Source organism: Poromitra crassiceps (genome assembly GCF_964638095.1).
Source record: "Poromitra crassiceps genome assembly, chromosome: 15".
NCBI classification, from domain to species: domain Eukaryota; kingdom Metazoa; phylum Chordata; class Actinopteri; order Beryciformes; family Melamphaidae; genus Poromitra; species Poromitra crassiceps.
In genome coordinates, this window is record NC_139634.1 from 34,987,071 (window position 1) to 35,010,559 (window position 23,489).

The 23,489-nt window shown below is 44.1% G+C and overlaps 1 protein-coding gene across 4 annotated transcripts in view; it reads right to left on the reverse strand.

The window, feature by feature from the left end:
* LOC310789718 (LIM and calponin homology domains-containing protein 1-like) overlaps positions 1–23,489 on the reverse strand; it is a 52,158-nt gene that overhangs the window by 6,304 nt on the left and 22,365 nt on the right. The window contains exons 4-17 of one of the 4 annotated variants that reach the window (XM_083651379.1): positions 18,905–19,031; positions 18,300–18,457; positions 17,145–17,634; positions 14,299–14,616; positions 13,111–13,222; positions 12,574–12,680; positions 12,367–12,469; positions 11,642–11,716; positions 10,550–10,578; positions 5,403–5,495; positions 4,568–4,732; positions 4,286–4,380; positions 3,571–3,687; positions 803–895 (exon numbers count right to left, since the gene is read on the reverse strand). In XM_083651379.1, the coding sequence (XP_083507505.1) occupies positions 803–895; positions 3,571–3,687; positions 4,286–4,380; positions 4,568–4,732; positions 5,403–5,495; positions 10,550–10,578; positions 11,642–11,716; positions 12,367–12,469; positions 12,574–12,680; positions 13,111–13,222; positions 14,299–14,616; positions 17,145–17,634; positions 18,300–18,457; positions 18,905–19,031 (2,082 nt within the window). Of the gene's footprint in view, positions 1–802; positions 896–3,570; positions 3,688–4,285; positions 4,381–4,567; positions 4,757–5,402; positions 5,496–10,549; positions 10,579–11,641; positions 11,717–12,366; positions 12,470–12,573; positions 12,681–13,110; positions 13,223–14,298; positions 14,617–17,144; positions 17,635–18,299; positions 18,458–18,904; positions 19,032–23,489 lie in introns of all 4 variants that reach the window. The other 3 variants (XM_083651378.1, XM_083651381.1, XM_083651380.1) reach the window with 3 other exon arrangements.

Below are 23,489 nucleotides of genomic sequence, written 5' to 3' on the forward strand. Positions count from 1 at the left end.
TCTACAGGTCAGTTAAGCATCCTACATCTCCAATTATCCTTGCAGCTCGGAGTGTCAACAAAAATAAACGTAGTACAGTTATCTTATAGAAAAATTATATTCCCCCGACTACAATGTTTTGAGTGGCTCTTTCTGCTGCTGTCTTGCCATTTCTCTGTCTTTTAACTCGTCTCTCCAATCCAATCAAGATCTGCTTGCTTAGTGCTCCGTCTTCATTAAGGTCTGTGTGCTCGCTCTCTGTGAACAGGCCTAACCTCTGTCCTTATGTGTTTTCTATTGAGGTGTTGTCTGATATGATACTCTGCTACATCTCACATACAGTGTCCTCTGATTGTGTGTGTTTTTATATCTGCTTTTAATTCTAGACATGAATGACGTCTGGCTGTGGATGAGAACTAGCATCGTTGGCTAACTCTGGCACATTGGCAGAGATGTTTATTAATGTGCAAATAAACTAATATACATAATGTAAACTAATATCTGAAATGAATAAATACTCATCCGCCAAATACTATCATCCATCGATCAAAACAAAAGCAATTAGTGCAAGAGGCAGTGGAGTAGATTCTCCTTGTATTCCAGCGATTTACTCTCTTGTATTGCACTGAAATCCCTGCCAGGGCGGAGGGAGGGTCATGCTGCAGTGGTTCAGTTTATGAGATGGGTGGAGAGATGGAGTCAGCAAAGCACAAAATGACAAAGCAGAAACGAACTCCACCCCCCCCCCCCCCCACACACACACACACACACACACCCCGCCACCTTCACCCCTCCCCTCCGTGTCAGGTGTGTGATGCGGTACCTGTTTGGCGATGGAGGCAGTGTGTCTGGCAGTGAACATGGTGCAGGTGGCTTAGATGGGCTGTGGCACGTGTTATTATCAATGGGGCCGCACCTGGAAATGGACAGCAACATGCAACATGACGATGATGATGATGATGATGACATAGCGCCTCAGCAACCCTATTGGCTGCCAGAGGCAGAGATGAACCAATCCTAGGCGGAATGAGCTGAACAGCATTAATCTGGTGGTTAGGCGAAACCCAGCCGGATTTCGTTGTGCTGTACCAGTAACGCAGAATACAATGATATGTGTTATATGACTCTTATGGTAGCTATTGTTGAACATAGCTTTCGTTTATTTTGTCATGGAGTATTACTACATGATGAGGAAGGATGTGAGGTGGAAAAATGGTACAAGCTGCCACCTGCTGGCCATTCAGGTGAATCCAACTCCAGTCTAAAATTTCCTATGAATAAGGGCGGCTGTGGCTCAGGAGGTAGAGCGCGTTATCCACTAATCAGAAGGTCGGTGGTTCGATCCCCGGCTCCTCCAGTCCGCATGTCGAATTGTCCTTGGGCAAGACACTGAACCCCGAATTGCTCCCGATGGCTGTGTTAGCACCCTGCGTGGCAGCTGGACGCCTTCGGTGTGTGAATGGGTGAATGTAGGCACATTGTAAAGCGCTTTGGATAAAAAGCGCTTTATAAATGCAGTCCATTTACCAATAAGAGCACCAAATACATGTCTAATGCTTGTCTCAAATGCCTGTTTCTTTTGACTTAGTAACATTTAATCTCGGGGGGGGGGTTTATTGTATGCAGCATTTGAAACATGAAACTACAAATGGAGGAGATGCTGGACAAAGACGGAAGCCTGGAAGTGTCAAAACACCCACAAAAGCTACATTAATATGGCAGCCAGTGAAACATTCACATACATGCACACACCGATGTTGTAGTTCTCGAGTTAAGGACCAAGACTCAATTTTCATGACTCAAATTGAACCTGACTGGACTGGACAGTAGGGGAGGCAGACAAGGACTTGAATATTGATGCCAACTTCGGCCTTCGGTCTTCGGTATTCATAAATTGAATCAGACTCAGTCATGATGACGATGGTGTCATCATAGCTTTGGTGTTTACAACTCTCTCCATGTCAGGTTTTCTCTCTCAGCACATCCAACAACCGACAACCTAACTATTCTGTTGACTATGTTCTTTATCGGTTGTTACAGTATTCCATCTGTTGCTGTAACCAGGAAGCTAGTTAGTAATCTTTTCTGTTTTCTCCTGTTCTTTTAAATGCTTATATTATACTAATTTTGAAGAAAAACCTTTAGCCAATAATAGACAAGCCTTGTTAACAGTGATATAATATAAAAATACCATTTAGGATGTTCGTGATTGATTATGTAAGGGATAATGGATAGTGAGCCGGTGATTACTGGCGAAATAATGACCGACAGGTGATATTGAGCCCGACGCGCAGCGGAGGGCTTAATCATTCACCTGAAGGTCATTATTTCCAGTAATCACCGGCTCACTATCCATTATCCCGCTTAGAACACGGCCTACAACTAAATCATTCAATAATCTGACAAAAATAATTATTCAAATAGATTTTTTAATAGCGTTTTCAACAACAAAGCGGTTTCATTCATAATTGGCACACAAGACACCACAGCTGCAACTGGTTGGCCTAATTAGTAGTGTCTTGCTGACAAAATGCTCTTATCAACTGATTAATCCAGGTGTGGCAGAGCAGCGGTCGGTTGTCGAGAAATAATGACCGGTGAATCTTGTTGATTGACCAATCAGAATCGAGTATTCAAGAGAGCCGTGTTCTAAGGGTTCTTATAGGTGCTGTGATTGGCTGTGTCATGTACTGTACCTAACCTTATGATCATTCCCATAATCAGAGTAAAGGACGGTCTCTCCTGCACTATTTAAGGGATTAAAGTCAGGCTCAACTAAGACATTCCTCTCTCAGGGTTGTGGCAACACACACACACACACACACACACACACACACACAGGGCCGCTGCTGGCCATTTGGGTGCCCTAAGCGTAATTGTTTTGTGGTGCCCCCCCCCCCCCCCCCCCCCCCGCAAAACTTTCAATAACTGTCAAACGAAAGACTGCATAATCATTCATTATGAACGATACTAGTGTATCTCACATTACATTACATGTGGCAAACAAACAACTGTTAGAATTACCATACATGTCAGCAAACAAGCGATTGTTAAACTGTACATGCAAGCAGGGACGGACTGGGATCATAATTCAGGCCGGGCATTAGATACCAAGCAGGCCAGGCCGATACGGGCCGACGTGCGTGCCGGCGTCCGAAGGGCGGCGGCAAAAAATTTGGGCTGTTTGAAGCCCAATTTGGGCCGTTTGAAGCCAGATTTGGGCCATTTGAAGCCCGATTTGGGTCGTTTGAAGCCAGATTTGGGCCGGTTGAAGCCAGATTTGGGCCGTTTGAAGCCCAATTTGGGCCGTTTGAAGCCCAATTTGGGCCGAGTCCAATTTTACAATGAGATGCACCCACTTTAACCCTGAATAAAGTAATAAAACCACTAGTAAACCAATAGGCGGCGCCTGGCCTGCTGTTCAGTGAGTGGTCTGACTGAGGGCACCAAAAAAAAAAAAAAAAAAAAAAAAATTTTTTTTTTTTTTTTGGTGCCCTCAGTCACATGATGCCCTACGCAGTCTGCGTACTCTGCGTAATGGGGTGCGGCGGGCCTGCACACACACACACACACACACACATACACACACACCTCCGGTCTTTGGGCTTGCTGCTATCCTTGGCTGGAGTGGTGGTTTTGGCAGGGGCCGGGGAAACCTTCTGTCCGTTCTGCAGACTCTGCAGCGTCTCTGTCTGACTGCTCAGCGAGCTGAGGAGGACGCGAACAAAGCATGGTGAGGGGTTTTATTTTGATTTTTAATTGAACCTTTATTTAACCAGGCAAGAGATAAATATACCTTCTGGCATATTCAAGTGAAAAGTCATTGATCACATGAGAATTGCTACAAACTCTGACAGTTGAATGTTTATCGGCAGGCATCTATAAAATGCAGAACATGACACCAAACCTTTTCCAAATTGTTTGGATGTACCGCTAAATTTGCCATACGAATAATCCACAAACAACTCTTTGATTTCAATTAAATTCAAATAAATCAGTGAAAATCTCAACTTTTCTAATTGCTTCTATTCCTTCATCTTCTTTGAATATTGTTGTTCACTAGTTTTCCACATAGTTGGTCATGAACTCCATATATCCAAAGAGGCCGGTAGGTGAAATTGTCTCCCGAGGCTTCAGAGCCTCATTTTAAGTCACTGTGGATCAGAGTGTCACTGTGGATCAGAGTGTCACTGTGAATCAGAGTGTCACTGTGGATCAGAGTGTCACTGTGGATCAGAGTGTCAGCTAAAATGTCTAAAATGCTAAATGGCAAAACAAACTCTCACTCCATCTTCTATTCACCGACCTTTTGCCTGTTTTCATGCTGTCGTCCGCTGTGCTGATGTCACTGGTCCTGTCATTTTCTCTCCGTTTCCACTCCACACTCTCAGTGCTCCCCCTCTGTGCCATCCAATCACAAACAGGGAATGATTAGTTGAATGACCAATCAAAGAACAACATGCCCAGTCATGTCGTTTCAACCAAACTCCCCCTCCCCCCCCCAGCAGAATCCCCACTTGAATTGATACAGTAAAGTGCTATGTATCTGGTGACCTATCTCTCGATAATCAATCAGTCAATTATTCACCGACTGCATCTCCAGGAGTTCCTGCTTGCGCTCCCAGTCGGCCAGCGAACGGACGATGGCGCCGTGGGGCTCCGAGGCTGATGGGAGCTCCCCTCGGCTGGGGGAGGGCAGGGCCGAGGAGCGGGGCGTCAGGGGCGTCACCGTCTCCTCCAGGATCCTGCGCTCCTGGTGGGAAGGAGGAAGGCACACCTGGCAGGTTGGAAACGGAGCGTGATGGGAGTAGAGTAAAGAGGTAAGGATGCACGATGAGATCGGCACGTTATCGGTGTCGGCCAAAAACGGCTTTAAAGTGAAATATCGAAAACGAACGAAACGAACATTTCTGCTATGACAGTCCGATAAAATGATGCCCACATTTGCCCAGGTTGTGGTGGCTATTGTCAGGATTGTTTCAGGGAGAGCATCATCCTCATCATTTTTGTTTGAAACGAAAATGTAACAGAAAAAATAAAATAAAATAAGGTGAAGTAGTATTTTGCCCAGTGAATGTAGTGTACATTTTGAAAAGCATTGTATTTATGTCTGCATCTGCCAGTGAGCCATCATGATAACTTATAAGAGTAGAAAAAAGTATGTGTTAATTCCACTACAGGAGAGACTTGATGTTCTCCGAAATTAGGTGGACAAATATGTGTACATATATCGGCATCGGCATCGGCAAACGGCCAAAAGAGTTGGAAAATGACAGCTATTGCATCCCTAGTAGTAACGGGTACCACGGGTACCACTCCTCTTTTACATCTGGATATCAACATGCGTACATGTACATGTGCCCGCACCATAGAAAGATTCACAAACACAATAATACAGAGTACACACACACACACACACACACCTCCTCGTGGTACTTCCTGCCTTCCTCTGCCACCTCCCTCTGTGCCGTCTCCCACTCCTCCTTCAGCTTGGCCTGTTCACGGTGGTACTTGTCCTGTTACCATGGCAACAGACACATGACATACAGCACAGAGCCTCAATGAAGAAGCCACAGAGTTGAGGGGGATGGGGGGGGGGGGGGGGGGGGGGGGGGGGGCGATGCTAGATACATCTGGCCCCAAAAGGCTTTGAGAGGTTTTTCAAAAGGTTTGTCTTTCCTCAGAGGAATCAAATGTTTAAATGTCCCATTTCATGCCATTTTAGCTGTTTAAAACATGTGTCATGGGTCTCTAAAATAAGGCTATGACTTCTGTTGCAAAAAATAAAATTAAAGAATAAATCAAATCCACCCTCCTTGGGACTATTCTCTCGGGCTCTCCCCTCATTAACTATGCACTGTTTTGAGGGGGGCGGGACCTCTCATAAGATGATCTGATAGGACAGATCCATCTTTGGTGCAGTTGATTATTTCCTGGGTGTTTTCCATACTGTGCAGCTATGCTACAGACAACAAGGTTTGTCTTCCGCATTCAGTTGACAAGGCGGAGCTGTAAGTGGGCAAATTAAATGAGTGTTACTTTGTGAGGTCACAAAGTTACGGAAGTCAAAACGGCTTGTTTGGAGGCATTTTTTCCCCTTACATGGCTGGTGTGACTTTATCTGGGGAGACGAGACTTCCATGATGTTTATATAGAATAACCAAGTCCTTTATAATCAACCTGTAACCCCCATGTGCAATACTAAAGCTCATTACTCTGCTGCTACTATTGAGCACATTTCCACTGTACATATATTGTGTTACTCTGTGTTATCTCATTACTGCTGCTATACCATGCACCTTATCACAGTACATATTTTATTACTCTGACTGTCACTTATCTGCAAAGCTTGTCAACACAAAGCTCACTTACTGCTGCTACCTCTGATGCACCCTGACCCTGTACATATTCTGTAAACAGCAAACTTAGGCTACCTCACCTAGCTGACAAGTTTGGTTATATTCTGTTCTGTTATATACTGTTTATATCTGTTAATACTATCTATATCTGTTAATATCTGAATCATTTTATAATATTTAATCATTTCTTTATATCCTTTATATCTTATTTGTTTATGTCTCGTATATTTGTTCTTATCAATGTTACATGAGCACCAACCACACCAAGAGAAATTCCTAGTATGTGAAAACATACCTTGGCAAATAAAATAATTCTGATTCTGGTTCTGATTCTGATCAAAGAAGCGAGGAAATCTTGTTTGACATGAAATGGGACCTTTAAATTCCCTCTCAGTGTGTCCTGTTTCACTTAAACCCGGAGAGAATTCAGGCCTGTCAATCCTGATGTGATGTTCAGTAGACTAGCTAAGTCTGCTCTGGAATGCCTACAATAATGTATGCTAACAGCATAAAACTGATTTTGAGACATGAATGAATGCAAAGCTAACTTGCTATTCCTCCACTCTGGCTAACACTTGCTAAGGTCTGATATTTGCTTGTTCGGAATAAAAGGCAAAGGAAAGAGACCAAGCAGGAAGTGTGGACAAAACAAAGCAAACGCAGAGCATGCAGAGTCTACTGAGCACAGGATTCCTACACAATTGGAAATTTCCACTTCAAAATACCAATCTTTCGTCGTTATTTCTGATTGCATATCAAGATTTTGATCAATGTTCAGTGTGATGTATGCCAATTGGACAACATGACCATAAACTAAAGCATTATGTACAACAACATAAATCATAGTAGTCATACGTGCCTCGGGATTGAACAACATACTTTCGGAGTGATTTCCAAACCTTTTCAATCCCTGCAAATTATCAAACTGATTTCCCAGACCTCTTCCAGACATGTGTAGGAACCCTGAGGTCAAAGGTCAAAGATGCAGAGAGGAGACAAGACGAAGGAGATGAAAGGCCAAGATCAAGGCACAGAGACGACAAAGGGCTTGACGAGGGAGGCAGGTGACGAGCACATCCATGCACCAGCCATTCATCCACTTCAGTGCATCTCAACTGGAACGGTCCTGTAACAACCTCCAAGGAGACATTTCTGAGATGCACATCTTATTGGTTGAGGAGGAGAGAGAGGGTGAATCGGGCAGCAGCAATAGCAGCAACCTTGGACAGTGATCTCAGTGTGTGTGTGTGTGTGTGTGAGGGAGAGAGAGAGCAGAGCCAAGTCAGAGCATACAGTCAATGGGTAAGAGGCATACAACCAAGCTAGACGTTTTTCCATTGCACAGAACTGCCCTCTAGTGGTCAAAGTGTGAATGTGAGTAGTTGGGGTGTGACTTTGGTGCAGGCTGATTATGCTAAATACAAAACAAATATGGAGGCAAGCTTGCAGGGGGTGATTACATGTGGTTAATCCACCTGACTCTGAGCTCAGTGGTTGTCACACAGCAGTAATAGATATCTCATGCCTTGCTTATGCGTTAACTCATGCTTAGCTTTTGCTTCTGTTAGCTAAGCAAGCCATCCAGTGTCTGCCTAAGTTAGCATAACATGCTAACATACGATATTTGCTTTTATACAATGCAGCAACGTGAGTGTATCCTTCTTGACTTGGGCCGTGTTAGTGCCTTGCTCAAAGGCTTAACTCCAGACTGGAGTTTCAGTTACAGATAAATAACAAACGCAGAAATACCTCAATGGGCCATAGGTTTTCGGTAACGGGCCAACTCGAATGGCAAAGAAGGAATATAAAAGATATATACTATAAATTATACCTTTTAACCATTAGTTTGCCTTTTTCTTTAGGTTTAACTAAAACGGTTTGTGTAACTAAAACTCCAATCTGCTCCTAACCCTGGCAGTGTTGTTGCCTTGCTCTACCCATTCGCCTACACAGGGAATTGAACCTCTAACCCTGGCAGTGTTAGGTGCCTTGTTCTACCCATTCAGCTACACAGGCAACTGAACCTCTAACCCTGGCAGTGTTAGGTGCCTTGCTCTACCCATTCAGCTACAGAGGCAACTGAACCTCTAACCCTGGCAGTGTTAGGTGCCTTGGTCTACCCATTCAGCTACACAGGCAACTGAACCTCTAACCCTGGCAGTGTTAGGTGCCTTGCTCTACCCGTTCAGCTACACAGGCAACTGAACCTCTAACCCTGGCAGTGTTAGGTGCCTTGCTCTACCCGTTCAGCTACACAGGCAACTGAACCTCTAACCCTGGCAGTGTTAGGTGCCTTGCTCTACCCTTTCAGCTACACAGGCAACTGAACCTCTAACCCTGGCAGTGTTAGGTGCCTTGCTCTACCCATTCAGCTACACAGGCAACTGAACCTCTAACCCTGGCAGTGTTAGGTGCCTTGCTCTACCCATTCAGCTACACAGGCAACTGAACCTCTAACCCTGGCAGTGTTAGGTGCCTTGCTCTACCCGTTCAGCTACACAGGCAACTGAACCTCTAACCCTGGCAGTGTTAGGTGCCTTGCTCTACCCATTCAGCTACACAGGCAACTGAACCTCTAACCCTGGCAGTGTTAGGTGCCTTGCTCTACCCATTCAGCTACACAGGCAACTGAACCTCTAACCCTGGCAGTGTGGCGCCTTGCTCTACCCGTTCAGCTACACAGGGAATTGAACCTCTAACCCTGGCAGTGTTAGCTGCCTTGCTCAGCTGCACTATGTACCTGCAGCATGCGCTCCTGCTCTTGCTGCCACCTTTCCTGACGCTTTCGCTCCTCATCCGGGTCCCAAGACCAGCGGTCAGCCCGCTTGGCCTGGGGCAACACCGGCTCTGACACCTGACACACACACACACGCACGCACGCACGCGCACACACACACACACACACACACACACACACACACACACACACACACACACACGCACACACACGCACACACACATGCACAAACACAAACATGCCCACACACCACACAATATACATGCATGCATTCACCCAACCACAAACCCACCCCCGCTCGCATACACACGCGCTCACCCAAGCAGACAGAGCGATATATTCACACACACGCACACACACACCAGAGGAAAGGAGGAGAGGAGGAAAGGAAGGGAAGAGACAGAAATAGTTGGTCTACCACAACAGCACTACTCCAATGCTAGCCAAAGGACTCCTACTAAGGAGAGAGAAGACAGAGAAAGAGAGAGAGATGAGCTCAAATGAAAACGAAAGCAGTGTCGGCCATTTTCTGCAGCATCCTCATCTGGCATGCTACAGTTAGATCAACAGCTACACCAATTTCACATTACACCCAAAGCAGCCATGTTGTGTCTAAAATGCAGGAAGTAACGCAATATAAAAATTAAACGGCATGCATTGTTATAAATTGTATACAATTTATATCAGCAGCATGTCGTCTAATTTTTATATCATGTTACTTCCTGCATTTTAGACACAAAATGGCTGCTTTGGGTGTAATGTGAAATAGGCTAAGAATATGATCATGATGTGGTATATAGGCAGCTGAATGTCCTGGGTTGTGGTGCTGAAAGTTCACAATTTGAGCCAAAACTGCCAGAATCCTAGAGTTTTATTCTGAAGTGAGGTATCTGCCATTTGAAGCTTCATAAGAAAAATATATATATATTGCTGGCATAAGAGTAGGCTACAACTTAATATGGAATGCTATGGTAGATCTAAGCCAAACTAAGAACTTACAAAGTTTACAAAAGCATTTTTGGATAAAATGATGCCTACAGTATTTATAAAAATTCAGGCAATAAGTGTGTTTCCAAAGGCACAGGATAAGATGTAAAGTTTTTGAATTTCACACTTCACAGAAAGCTACTCATGAGGAAAAGCAAATCATGGATATAACTACAGTATGAAAGCCAAAAAGGTTCATGTCAGTTTCTGTTATTATCCATTTCATTTCTGTCTTTGTCCGTCATTTTAATTGTTTTTTTCCTGGATTAGGTTACATTTCTGCTGAGGTGAGATATTTTTTTAATTTTGTCTGCACAATCTGATAATTGCTTCTTTCTTATTGAGTTTTATCACCGTAGCAGTTCACCTCTGCTTCATCAATGTGCACTGCAAACACTAAATAAACTAGGCCTAGTTAAACCCACTGAAACCCAGGAGATGAAAATATAATCAAGTCAGATGATGTTATGTTTTTTTTTTTACTCACATTGCCAAGGTGATCCTGCTCCATCTCCTCTGTAGAGCAAGAGTGACAGGGTACAGCAGTTACAATACATTTTCGACAAAACAAATGGACACAGATGGTCAAATTACATGTCTTATCTGATGGGACAAATCAAATTTTGGACATTTTTTGGAGGATGAGAACATGCAGAGCGATGGCTTGAGAACCTGAGGAGCAAAGATGCAGATGACGGAAGACAAAGACAAAGCCAGGGAATGGAGGGACGTCTGAAGCCCAGTTCACACCAATGATTCGCAATGCAACGAAACTGTTCTAGAACAAAGTTGCTGTGGTCTGAACAGACCCGTCTCATCTCGACTCTAGCCATTTAAAGGTAGCCAGAGTTGCAGAGCATTGCAAAGCAGTTGCAAGTTTCAACTTTTTTGCGTTGCGAATCATTGGTCCAAGAACAAAATCTGCAGTTAACCAGATACTGTCTGCTGATAAATCTGCACAATAGGCTGCATAAGGTGACCAAATAACTGACTGACTCAAATAAGTCAACTTGCCAGAAAATCTTCCCAGAGAGATTTACTCTTTAAATCCTTTGTATATTCATTTTTGTCTTTATTATACTGTCTTATGTTACGACACCCTCATTTGTCCCATCTACTATGTACTGATCTATTCAGCTATAAACAGAATATTTTCAAAATCACTTTTGTTTGGGATAGTTTGGAGTTGGACCTAAAGCAAGCCAGAAGTTGTCGATTTTGGTGGGCAGTATGAAAAGCTACGAATATAAAGCACTGAGCTAAGGCAAAAATTGAGCTAAGGCAAAAAAAAAAAAAAGAAAGAAAGCTAATAATAAGAAAAAATACTGCATAGTATTATTTGCCATTGATGTTCATGTTTGAAGTAAACTCGGAGTAATTAAGACTCAGAACAACTGTGCACTCATTTCACCATACATACTGTTGTAATATGAATGAGAAACGTAAAGAAAATACATTAAAAAGGACAACACATGTCACTTGGTACCCACAGTACTCCAGGCATGAGTGATAAACCTGACACATTCAGCACCCATGGAAGGGGGGGAGACGAGCTCCACCAATGAATAAGGTGGTTTACCTGTAGGAGCGAAGAACTCCCAGCGTAACTTAGGGTTGCTGGTTGCCAGCGGAGACCTGACAGTGTTTGCAAGCTCTAAAGTAAAAAAAAAAAAATCAAATAAATAAATGTGGATGGGAGGAAAGGAGGGAAGGAATGAAGGGAAGGAAGTAAGGAAGGGAAGGGAAGGAAGGGGTAGACAGATGTCAAAACCAAGAGGTCGGGATAGAAACCAAAAGAGGTTGGGAAGTCAAACGTGTGGTTCTCACAATGCTGTTTCTGTTACAATGTAAGCTAAACTGACTATAAATACCGTATACATTTTTACTGATTTTTCTGCCCCAGTAGAAATTTAAATTCTCCGACAAAGCAGTATTATTATTACAGTATTTGGCACAGTGATATATCTGCTCTAATTAGCTAGCTTACTTGTGACTACTGACTTCATTGTTTGTGTCTATTAGAGACCGCTGTGTCACTTAAGGGGATGGCAGAGGTGGGGAAGTTCTATCGATGTTGTTACACTTCCTACTGGTTGTCAGTAGAGGTCGATAAAGAGGTCGTTCATAGATTTCTTCATGCCTCTTTAACTCCAATTCAAACATCTCACAGTACAACAGCAAAATAACAAGAGTGGCAGGTTGAAAGGCAGAAGGGAAAGAAGCGAGCAGGGATGATGCACTAGTCAAACTCAGAAGAGGAGGTGCATGGAAGAGAAGCTATGTCGACCTCATGAATTTGTTTACCTGTTGCTGTAGCACACGGTGCGCTACATCCAACTGACTCAGGATCAGCTGTGACTGGCACACTCTCTTGTCTCCGTGCCCACTCCCGGGAGCTGCTGCTGATCTGTGGGCAGAGTTACACATCGTTGGTTGGGTGGCTGCTGGCTGGTGTGATTATTTTGGGCCAACAGAGGTGACCATGTGGCCGGCGGCGGCAAGCAGACTCACCTGTGAGCTCACTGGTTGGCTTTGCTGTATGCTGACTTCTGATTGGACGAGGATGGGGATGTTTTCTCTAGGTGGTTCAGTCTGTTTTGTGATGGTTTGTTGGGCTTCTAAAAGCACACAGGCAACACTATTTTGATCTTGCTGCAAATACATTCAATCATAAATGTGACATGATTACATATACCACCTGAAAGGTACTTATACAATTCACGATATTCACTATTGATAATATAAAATTTGAATTGTAATCTCAGATATTTGGTAAGAAAAAAAGACAAATTTAAATCTCAACTTCCTGAAATTCCAATTCAATTCCAATTGTGTTTCCTGTAGGGTTTGTCAAATTCCAATTCCAGTTCCTCAGTAGAATTGGAATTGAGAAATTCATTCATGAATTGACCCCAACCCTGCTTTACACCAACTATCCATTTTCTCAAAGACAAATTCATACGCAGCCATTAAAACAGTCCCTGCGGTGTAACAACCCATATCTATATGCCACCACCAGGTGTCAGTGTAGCAGCATGTGGCTCATACCTGGTGGTGGAGTTTGCTGGGCTGCAGTCTCGACCTTTGACTCCTCTTCCTTGGGAGCGGCTGCTGTTTGGCCTGTGCTCTTCCCGAGGCTCTCGCCTTGCTTCTGCAGCTCCTGTGAGGACCAGAGAGCGTTTCCAAGTTGAATAAAGACCTACAATGCCTCGGGATCAAAGTAGAGCCATGCAAATCAAGAACCCTCTCTGTTGTTAAGAGGAAACACTAGATTCTACTGCTGAAGAAGCAATTCCAACAACTAGACAAACCTGCCAAAAACCCTAGGGAGACGTCAGCATGCAAACAAAGAGCAGATTAAGTTATTAAACTATAATGTGAATGTAGGACACAGGCATCTTGTCAAGAGTGTTTTTTCCAGCTTATTTCTAAAGAGGAAGGGAATAAATATGTTGAATGTGTGGTGTATCATCCTAAAACCACACTGTGTAGTGTGCAAGGTGTGTTTTGTACCTGACCTCCACAATGATGACATCATGCCAGCACCCTCTTGAAGTGTACATATACACAACTAAATATGTTTGGGTGCCATAAAGAACAGGCTTCTAGTTTTCCTCAAATGAACTGTGCACAAAATATGGAAAAACCCTTCTGCATTGTGTCAGTATGGGTTTGGTCGGTATGGTGAACTTGAGCTGTGACAGAAACAATGATAGCTCAATGTATGGTTTAACTATAATAACTGTATGTATGATGTATGTATGGACTATGACATGGGATAGCTGAATGTCCTTGGTTGTGATGCTAAATCCATGACGGAGTAAAACCAGTTATACAAGATTTGTATTCTATTCTACGGTTACAAAATGATTGCTGGCAAGAGAGCAGAGGACGGTTTGAGTTACAGTTTCAATTTTCTGACCTTTCTTTTTCTTATTCCCTGCAGGCTCCTAAGTGCAGCATAGGTCCACAGCCACACTGCAAAACGTGTTTTTGCGGTTTCTGTAGCAAGTGGGTTTTTACAGGGTGGGGTTGCTAGCCCCATGCCCCCTTTACTTTTTTACTAACGACATTAATGATGTTTTTGAAGATAGATCCACCTGTGCTTTAAAAAATGATGACAATGATTTTGCAATGAATCCTTTCAATTATGCTCAGTTTCTTTTGAGTGAGGAATCTGGTTCGGTTCAATGTTTCACCCTATCTAAACAAAAAAAATCAAGTCCTGATGCTGACCGTTGGGAGCGAGGTCGGCCGGCTTGGCGGAGTCGAGTGCTCGGTGACCGCCTCTTCCTGGATGTCGTCCCGCCTGGACGCTGGCTCCGTGTCAGCTGGTGTCTCCGTGGGCTTCCACGACACTGGGCTGCCTCTGGCGGGGGAGGCGTGTGTGCTGCGTAAGGGTGAGGCTGCCGATGGCGGGGCGACCGCGGCGTCGTCGCTGGGTTTGGCAGGGGAAGGCAGGAAGTGAGGAGGCGATTCTCTTCCTTGACTCTCAGGTGAGGAGAAAACATCATCGCTTCCCATGTCGCCGTTGACTCGGAGCAAGCCGTCCGCCTGGACCGGAAGAGAACAGAGTTGACAATGATGTCTCTCTTAACACTTTCAGGGTGTTTGGGGTTGGTGTGTCAACTGTAACCCCACCGACTACAATAACAGGACAGGACGTAATCTTATTGATCAGTTTTACAGACGTTTACATTGGCTAGCCGTGCCCCCATTCATAACCAATGAGATTCGTTTGTGACTCCCGCCCCGAGCGTTAGCAACCCGGGTGGTGCCTTTCACACTGACATCAACCCATGTCCGACCCACTTCGCAAGGTGGGTCGCCAAGCTCAGTGGGGCAACGTGGGCTAAGCCTTTCAAGCACCAAATCAACCCGGGAATAACCCTGGTTGGACCTCAGTGTCAGTGGGGAAACAGAGAAAGAGACACAGGCCAGCAGGACACAGGTGCACAGTTCAAGAAGTAGCAGATTGCTTTTTAACGTAAAAGTTAAAGTAACCTATACGACTTAGGTTTAGAAGTCCGTTAATGGGTGCGAAACCTTTGGAAGAAGAAACTACGACTCCCAGCATGCTACTACCGACCTGTTCTCGCTCAGTATATTACAGACAATGCACCAAATTATGCTGCTCAAAAATATAAAGAATTCCAGTGCAAACCCCCACACCTACCAACCCACTAGCCTCATTTTGTGCTCATTGTGAGCGTGTGGTCTGTTGTCGTTATTAGCTATTCATCTGGTCGCCGACACCATCCTGGCCCGTATGACAAAGAGGCAGTAATGGATGTGTGAGGAACTCGTAGCGAGCGGTAACTTAAGACGCGGCGGCGGCGGCACGGTCGGGTGAATGCATGCTCTCAGTCTGCCTCCCCCCCTCCCTCCTCACCCTCCTCCCTGCGGCCTGTGTGGGCCGTCTTTGTCCGCCGGGAGCCCACTTCACATTTGAGAGGGCCCTACTTGTCAACTTCTTAAGTCAATAGGGAACAGAGGGCTCCATTCAAAGCCGGGGCTCCGCTCAGACTCCTGACAAGACATTCCAGAAAAGCGCTCCGCTACATTTGGTCCGGTAATAACCGGGCCCTCCGAAAAAACATAGGATCTCCGTTTTGAATATGCCCATTTGGCACATTTTTCCCACAAGAAGAGGAAACGGATCCTGTGGAGAGACCCTGTTGAGAGTACTTTGTGCTCAGTTGAAACATTACATGCTACTTCTGGGAGGGAAAGACGTCCTGTGTTTTCCTAGGAACCGGCCGACCCATCTCCATGGCGGTTCTGTGGCATTCTAATGTAAATGCCAAGAGAGCGGGGCGGGGGGGGGCTTACCCACCAGGTCTGCGAGAAGGACAGCCAACTTTGGGAGGTGCCCGCGTTCAAAACATGGCCATGCCCCCAGCTCTGCCCACTGCAGTAGTACTGTTGATACTGATGATACTAATCACAATCAGAATCAATCTCTTTGTTAAGAAGAGCAACAAGCAAATATCCAGTCATCCCATGGAGGGAGCCTAAGCAAACTAACACAGTAGGCTATTGTCCATTTGAATTGGGTTAAATTTCAACATGGCACGCATTTAGGGCTACAAGACAGACTGGCAAGGATCCATATTTCTTTAGGCTTGCCATATGGTGGATGCTGTTATCAAAATTGGCTTCCAGCGCCATGAGTGTATACCTTCTAATCATGGGTGTCCCCAGTGGGAACTGATTCCCTTGATTGCCAATTTATAGTTGTGTGTGATAGTGTCACTGTTGCAGTGAAGGTGTCTATAGAGACACTGCATGAAATAGGCCACGCCCATCACGGGGGAAAGCGCTCCATTCACTCCAATACACCAGCGTCATTTTCCTTGAATTAAACATAGCTAAAAGCTGTTGTGTGGTGGGCTGCGCAGACAACAAATGTAAAAAATCACCAATTAAAGTTTTTTTGTACTCCCGAGCAAAACAAGGAAGCCATTGAGAATTGGCGAGAAGAGAAATGTGGATCTAGCTGTGAGTGTTCATCTTCCGTATATATGATCTCTGTGTGCAACACACGACCATGCACGCGACAGAGGAGAACGCCAGGATTGGGGGGGAGTTTTTGTTTCCCCCCGTTTTGGGCGTGGGTTCTTCTGAATGATGACGCGCTCCGCATTGTCTCTATGGTTTATAGGTGGTTGGTATGGTTTATGATTGGTGATTCTGTGCGTACATTCATACAGTAGATCAACAAAACACTAGATAGCAGTGTCATGCTTTGTTAAGTAATAACAAGTAAGTAGTAATAACAGTAAGAACAGTAGTAAGAACAGAAGAACTAGTCGTGTTTACATTCCCTGAAATTCATGTTCTGGGATATCTTTCACCACAAAATCTGGTAATATTTATATTTAGTGAAGAGACGTCATATACAAATGAAATGTGTTATTTGCATTCCTCCTCAGCTCTTGTCAATCTAATCCACGTTGTCTTCACTATCAGCAGACGTTAACTGGATACAGGTAGATCACCAATTCTCATCAACACAGAAGTATAATGCGCTACCATCACCGCCCCTCTGTTGAAGTAAAGACAGGCAGTACTGAGCTCACCTTGTTGGGCCAGGGTCCGGCCGCTGCGGGCCTGTTCTGGACGTAAGGCTTGGGCGTCAGCAAAGGCACCGGTTTGGGCGACAGGGTGCGGGAGATGGCCGGCTCGGAAGAGCGGGAGCGGATCTGGGGCCGGTGGTGCGAGGAGGACGACGCGTCTCTGGGAAACTCCTCGACTCGCGCCTCCACTGTGGACGTGAACTTGGGTGCCGGGGCGGACTGCTGGCGCAGGTACCTCATGGGCCCGTTGGGGTCCATGTCGCACGGCTCCGGGGTCGTCGGGGAGGCGGAGAGGGACAGGGAGAGGGAGAGGGGGAAGGGGGAATCGGGGTCGAAGGATAGGCTGCGGTCCAGGATCTTGGGCAGCTGTAGCCGCTCCAGAACGGCGTCGCTGATGGAGAAGCGCTGGGCGTAACGCTGGAGGATGTGGGATGCCTCCTCTGGGTTTCGGGCAGTCCTGTACGCCACCCGCAGATCCTCCTCGCGCCGCTCCCTGTTGGAGAGAGGGAGGGAGGGAAAAAGCCAAAACAGCTGGGTGAAATCTGAAGCAACTGATATATGACAGGTTGATCTGTACAACATTGTCTAAAGTGTGGAATCAATAGAAGAAAAAAATAACTGGGTAATTAGCATGAGCAGTGATAGCCACCAAGATTTATTTCAATAGCCATAGTGAGTAATCAGATTACAAATGAGGACTTAGTGCAAGTATCAATAGCAGAAGCGAAACAGAAAACAATTGTGAGAGGAAAATTATTGATTGATTGCTTATTGATTGGTCATTGATCATTATTGACTCTGTTCAATACATGATCTATGGCTCTCTCTCTCTCTCTTCTAAGATGTATCTTGGTTGGACTCTCTCCTGCATCTGCAGAGCATTCCTAAAGATAGATAATAATTTTGCTCTCACCCAATCTCAAAGTAAAAGTCCTTTAAAGGACTTTTACTTTACTACAGAAACCCTAACTGTGTCAATAGAAAATGCAAGGAAAAAGAAATGAAACAATGTTGAAGTTGAACAATCCATCCGTTTGCTGGGGATGCCCCTGGAACCTGAGGACCCCTGGTGGTCTCCTGACCCCAGGTTGAGAACCACAGCGGTACAGCACACTTCTGCAGAGGAAGAAGAAGCACAGAACAACACGTTTGACCTACTTATCCTGCACGATCTCTCTGTAGGTCTTGATGCTTTTCCTCCTCTGCGAGTGACAGCTGTCTCCTGACAACAACAGCTCCATCGTCTTCCTCTCCTCCTCTTTCTTGATCAGGTCCTGAGACACGCTCCTCCTCCGATTCTTCCACCGGGCCAGGTCCTGACACACGCATGCACGTAGGCGCACACACACATGCACGCGCACGCACGCACGCACGCACGCACGCACGCACGCACGCACGCACGCACGCACGCACGCACACACACACACACACACACACACACACACACACACAGACAAAGACAGATTGTAAGTGTTTCAGCGCCAAATGAAAGCGAAGCAGAGGGCTGAGACGTAAAGCACTGCTGTGACCCCAGAAAACTCATTCTTTTTCCCAAAGTTTTTTAACTGGGGCAGCAAAATATCACTGCGGTTTGTGCTTCAGTACATTGACTCTAAAATGACTGCAGTCATTCACAGTGGGAAAAAAGAAAAGAGAAAAAAAACTATTATTACTAAACACGCAAGCGTATCGAACAACAAAAACCAAAACAACCGATAAAAAAATAGCAAAAATGGGGGGGATGGGGGGAGGGGGACACTCACGTCCTGCCAGTGGTCCTCGTCCTCCTTCAGCATGTTGTACTGGTTGTGCATCAGCTCATGACGCACCTGACTGTGAGGCTGCAAGATGGCCTCCTCCTCGCCACGCATGTCGATCATACTCACACTCCTATAGGGCGAGAGACAGCCGAAGAGAACAGAGGGAGGGAGAGAAAGAGACAGAGAGAGAAAAAGAGAGGGGAACAGAAAGACAATGGGGAATAAAATCATCAAATAAAACATCATTGCCAGAATGCCCCAATGCATGATGGTATGTAGATTCCTTCCTATACATGTATGTATGTATGTATGTATGTATGTATGTATGTATGTATGTATGTATGTATGTATGTATGTACATACATACGTACGTACATACGTATGTATGCATGCATGTATGTATGCATGCATGTATGTTTTTATGCACTTTACTTTAGTCTCCAACACACAGCTAAGGAGAAAACAAAAACACTTTTTGACTTTTTCCAAGACTCAACAGCAATGATCAGTCAGCTCACATGAGCCACAGCAAAACAAACTATACACACAGTTAGAAGGCATCGCTTTAAGTTGTTATCCATAAAAAAGTCAGTTAGTCATTGTCAGAAAAAGAAGAAATAGGATCATGCTTCCTGCGAGGCCAACACATCGATTGTGCTTCTGCAAAAGAAAATGGGAAGAAAGGCCAGAAAGGCCTTGTGCACAAGTAGTGTGAGGAAGTGCTCAATCCATCATGGCAAGAAAACGTGACTGTAAATAACCTACAAACAATAGAACAGTAGAGATACCAAAATAAAATGTATCCCATACAGATAAGAGCTTCGGGGGATCTGTGTGTGTGTGTGTGTGTGTGTGTGTGTGTGTGTGTGTGTGTGTGTGTGTGTGTGTGTGTGTGATCTGTGTGTGTGCGTGTGCGTCATGCAAAAACACTACACTCTAAATAAAGGCACAAGGCTGGATCACAAAGCCTAGACTGGTCTTTTCCATCCTTCATCGTCAGTAAGGTTGGAGAATCCACACTGAGGTTACAGAGGTGAGTATAGTGAAGTGCAGCCTGGTGGTTAGGAGCATGCTGGTACCTGTATACTGGCTGCTTCTCACAGAACTAGAATGGGTAGAATGAGCATTCCCATTCAAATATATCACAGTCATGGCTGCCATAGAACACTGAATTACCGTGAATGAAAATTAGTATTTGTTTGATGAGTCGGATGAACTGTCCACACATGAAAACAATGATAATTTCCATGACAACATTGTCAAACGTTTTATGGCAGCCATTGATCTGTAGGTGGACCAAAGGAGATTGTAGCAGGAAGAGACCCAGATAATACTAAAACCTTTAGCGAGTACAAAAACTTTTCCAATGTTCACAGTCAGCACTACAACGTTTTTGCACCTTTAAAAGGCTTTTGTAAATCTGAGTTTAAGAGATGACTAATGCTAATGCATAATTATGTTCAAAAGTTTGAATTTACAGCGATCGATAAAGGTACAGATGTCATCAAAGCCAAGGACTGAGACGCCTATGCTTTTAAATTAAAAAAGATTTCATTTCAGTCATCTCTGAGTGCAAACCCTCTCTCCTGCTACAGGAAAAGTCTCGTGTTTCTGTGTGGGAGTGGAGGGGGTGATGCTCTGTGAGAGAGAGACATGCAGCCAGGAGAAGCTCTGAGGTGAAGCTGCAGCAGCCTAGTTTAGCAGTGGCGGTCCTTTCCTAGCCGCTACTGCAGACACTCTGAATACATCTGAGAGCAATGGACTGGAGTGAGCATGTCCAGTTTATTCTATATACATTATTATCTTTGGTCTCAGATCTAATGAGTGACCAGTAAGGACTAGCGGTTACCATTGACATTGTTAGAGCACAGTACCAAAAATGTCCATCTCAACAAGTCATTATCGGGTCTTAAAATCACATTCTCTTAAAAACAAGCGGCCAATTGGGAGAGATGTGTTGCTGTTGTTTCCAATGCAAATTAACTTGTTTTAAAAAGTTGCCTCTGAATCAAATCAGATGATCTTGAAACAAGTGTTGGAGCAATATTTGACTTAAATAATCATCTCGTCCACCTCAGAGATGATGGACGCTCCTCTGACCTGAATTACATACAAACATACACACCTGTCAAATCTTCTTCTTTTATTTTCCCTGCACATTATTAATTAATTTGAGCTTTTCATTTGACTAAAGTTTTGAGGAAAACACTGAACATTAGACAGTCAAATTTAAAGATGTATGAATAAAATATGAACACTAAAATATTAAAAAAATATCGGCCATTGGCAGCTTCAAACCAAAAAATATCAGTATCAGCTTTCAAAAACCCATATTTGCACACATCCTACAGTATTACCCCAACTACTTTGAAGATATTCTCGAAAGAAGTAAGACTGTTTTGAAATTGAGTGAAATTACCTGTGATTTTCTCACTTGTATCAAGAGAAATGCAATTGTAAGACTCAATGCGTGATTAAAACGACTTGTTGGGAAAGACTTGTTGTGCAGTGCAGTGCAGCGCTGGGCCAGCAGGCGTCACTGAGTCCGAGGGGGTAAAAAGGACGACTTACGGTGGCTCGTCTGACACACTAGCAGCGCGGCTGAATCTACAGGAGCCAGAGAGCATGGAGAGAGAGCACAATCACACATGAACACAGGGACACTCAACCCAGAAACACATCATCGACACATGTGACCATCAAGACACTGAGATATGGCACATCTCACAGCTCACAATGGGTTAATTTATGAAAGATTCATGAGACGGAATATGTACGGATAATGCACTTGATGAAGATAGGTTTTATACATGTATGCCTTGTTTTGTGTCTACACTGCAAAAAATGACAAGCTGTCCAGTGATTTTATCTTGTTTCCAGACCTATGAAGCTTATTATGTGATACTTTCAGTCAAATTGTCTCACTGCACAGGCTGACAATCTTGTTGGTTTCGATACATTTCACTTACATACATGTTCTTTCAAGAAATCATCATAAAAGAGTGAAGAAAATCTTCAAACAAGAAACTTTCTCCAGGACAATTTCATGTCCTACCAAGTAAACACATGACATTATCCTGAGAAAATCTAAAATAAAATAAAAAGTCAAATTTGCTGAAACCGGTTAAATTATCGGCCAGTGCAGTAAGATTCTACAATAAAAAAATAAAAAAATAAATAAATACGTAAATAAATAAATAAGTACATACATACATACATACATACATACATACATACATACATACATACATAAATAAATAAATAAATAAATAAAATCTTAACATCAGTTTGGTATGTCTGGAAATAAGATCAAATAACATAACAAGTTTGTCAGTTTTTGCAGTGTATGCACACCACACAGATGTATTTGTCAGTTCTTGTGCTGAATGCTGAACTACAAACCGGTCACAAGGGGGCAGTCTTATCCACAACACATCCAGAACAGAAAACAAGTTCAATACAGCACTGCAATCCAAAAGGCCCTGCTAGTGTGTAATATATTCATATGGCAATGATCTTGGCACACAGCTGACACTAAACTATTAATAAAAAAAAACATGCATCTTTTATTGATAGTATAAAAGCAACATCAAGGATGTCTGTGACCACCATAAGTTTTGGCCTCAACCACAGAGGTCTTCACACACAGTCTTTTTTTACGAAGCTGCTCTGTGATGTTGGGAGGGGTGTGAGAGAGAACGTGTGGCCTGTGGTTTACTTTACAAGCTGCCACAAGAGAGAGAGGAGACTCAATGAAAAGAAGCCTCACTAAATCAAGACCAGAGAGATTGTGTTTTAAAGGGACACTCCACTTTTTCGGGAGTTTAGCTCATTTGCCACATCGCCCCCACATTACCAAGATACACCATGCCTTTACCGTCACTGTCCGCACAGTTTACAGTGAGCTACAGTCATGAAGTTAGTTAGTATCGCCATAGAATGGAGGGTAATGGTACAGCTGTTAAACATCTGCCAAAACACACATCTCACGGTGCCAAAATACATGTTGTGCTTCAGGTACTCACTCACCACACAATGAAATATGAATCCAAAATGCACATAATCGGTCTTTTTGGAAGGAAAAGAGGTAGCCGGCACTCCTTTCCAAACAAAGCCACCAACTTCGTTTCCTTCCAAAAAGACAGATTATGTGCATTTTGGATTAATATTTCATCATGTGGTGAGTACCCGAAGCACAACATGTATTTTGGCACCGTGAGATGTGTGTTTTGGCGGATTTTTAACAGCTGTACCATTACCCTCCATTCTATGGCGATCCTAACTAACTTCATGACTGTAGCTCACTGTAAACTGTGCGGACAGTGCCGGTAAGGCATGGTGTATCTTGGCTATGTGGGGGGGATGTGGCAAATGAGCTAAACTCCCGAAAAAGTGGTGTATCCCTTTAAAGCAAAGGTCACCATTTCTTCTGTTGTCATACTGGCATACATGGGATGCTTAACAATGGCTTAACAATGGCTGGCATGTATTTAAAGATGCGTACATGCATGCAAGCACTGCCAAATGTATTTAGCACAAAAACAAGCAGAATCCTACTTCAAATGCGTTCAAATTCAAGTGAGATTTA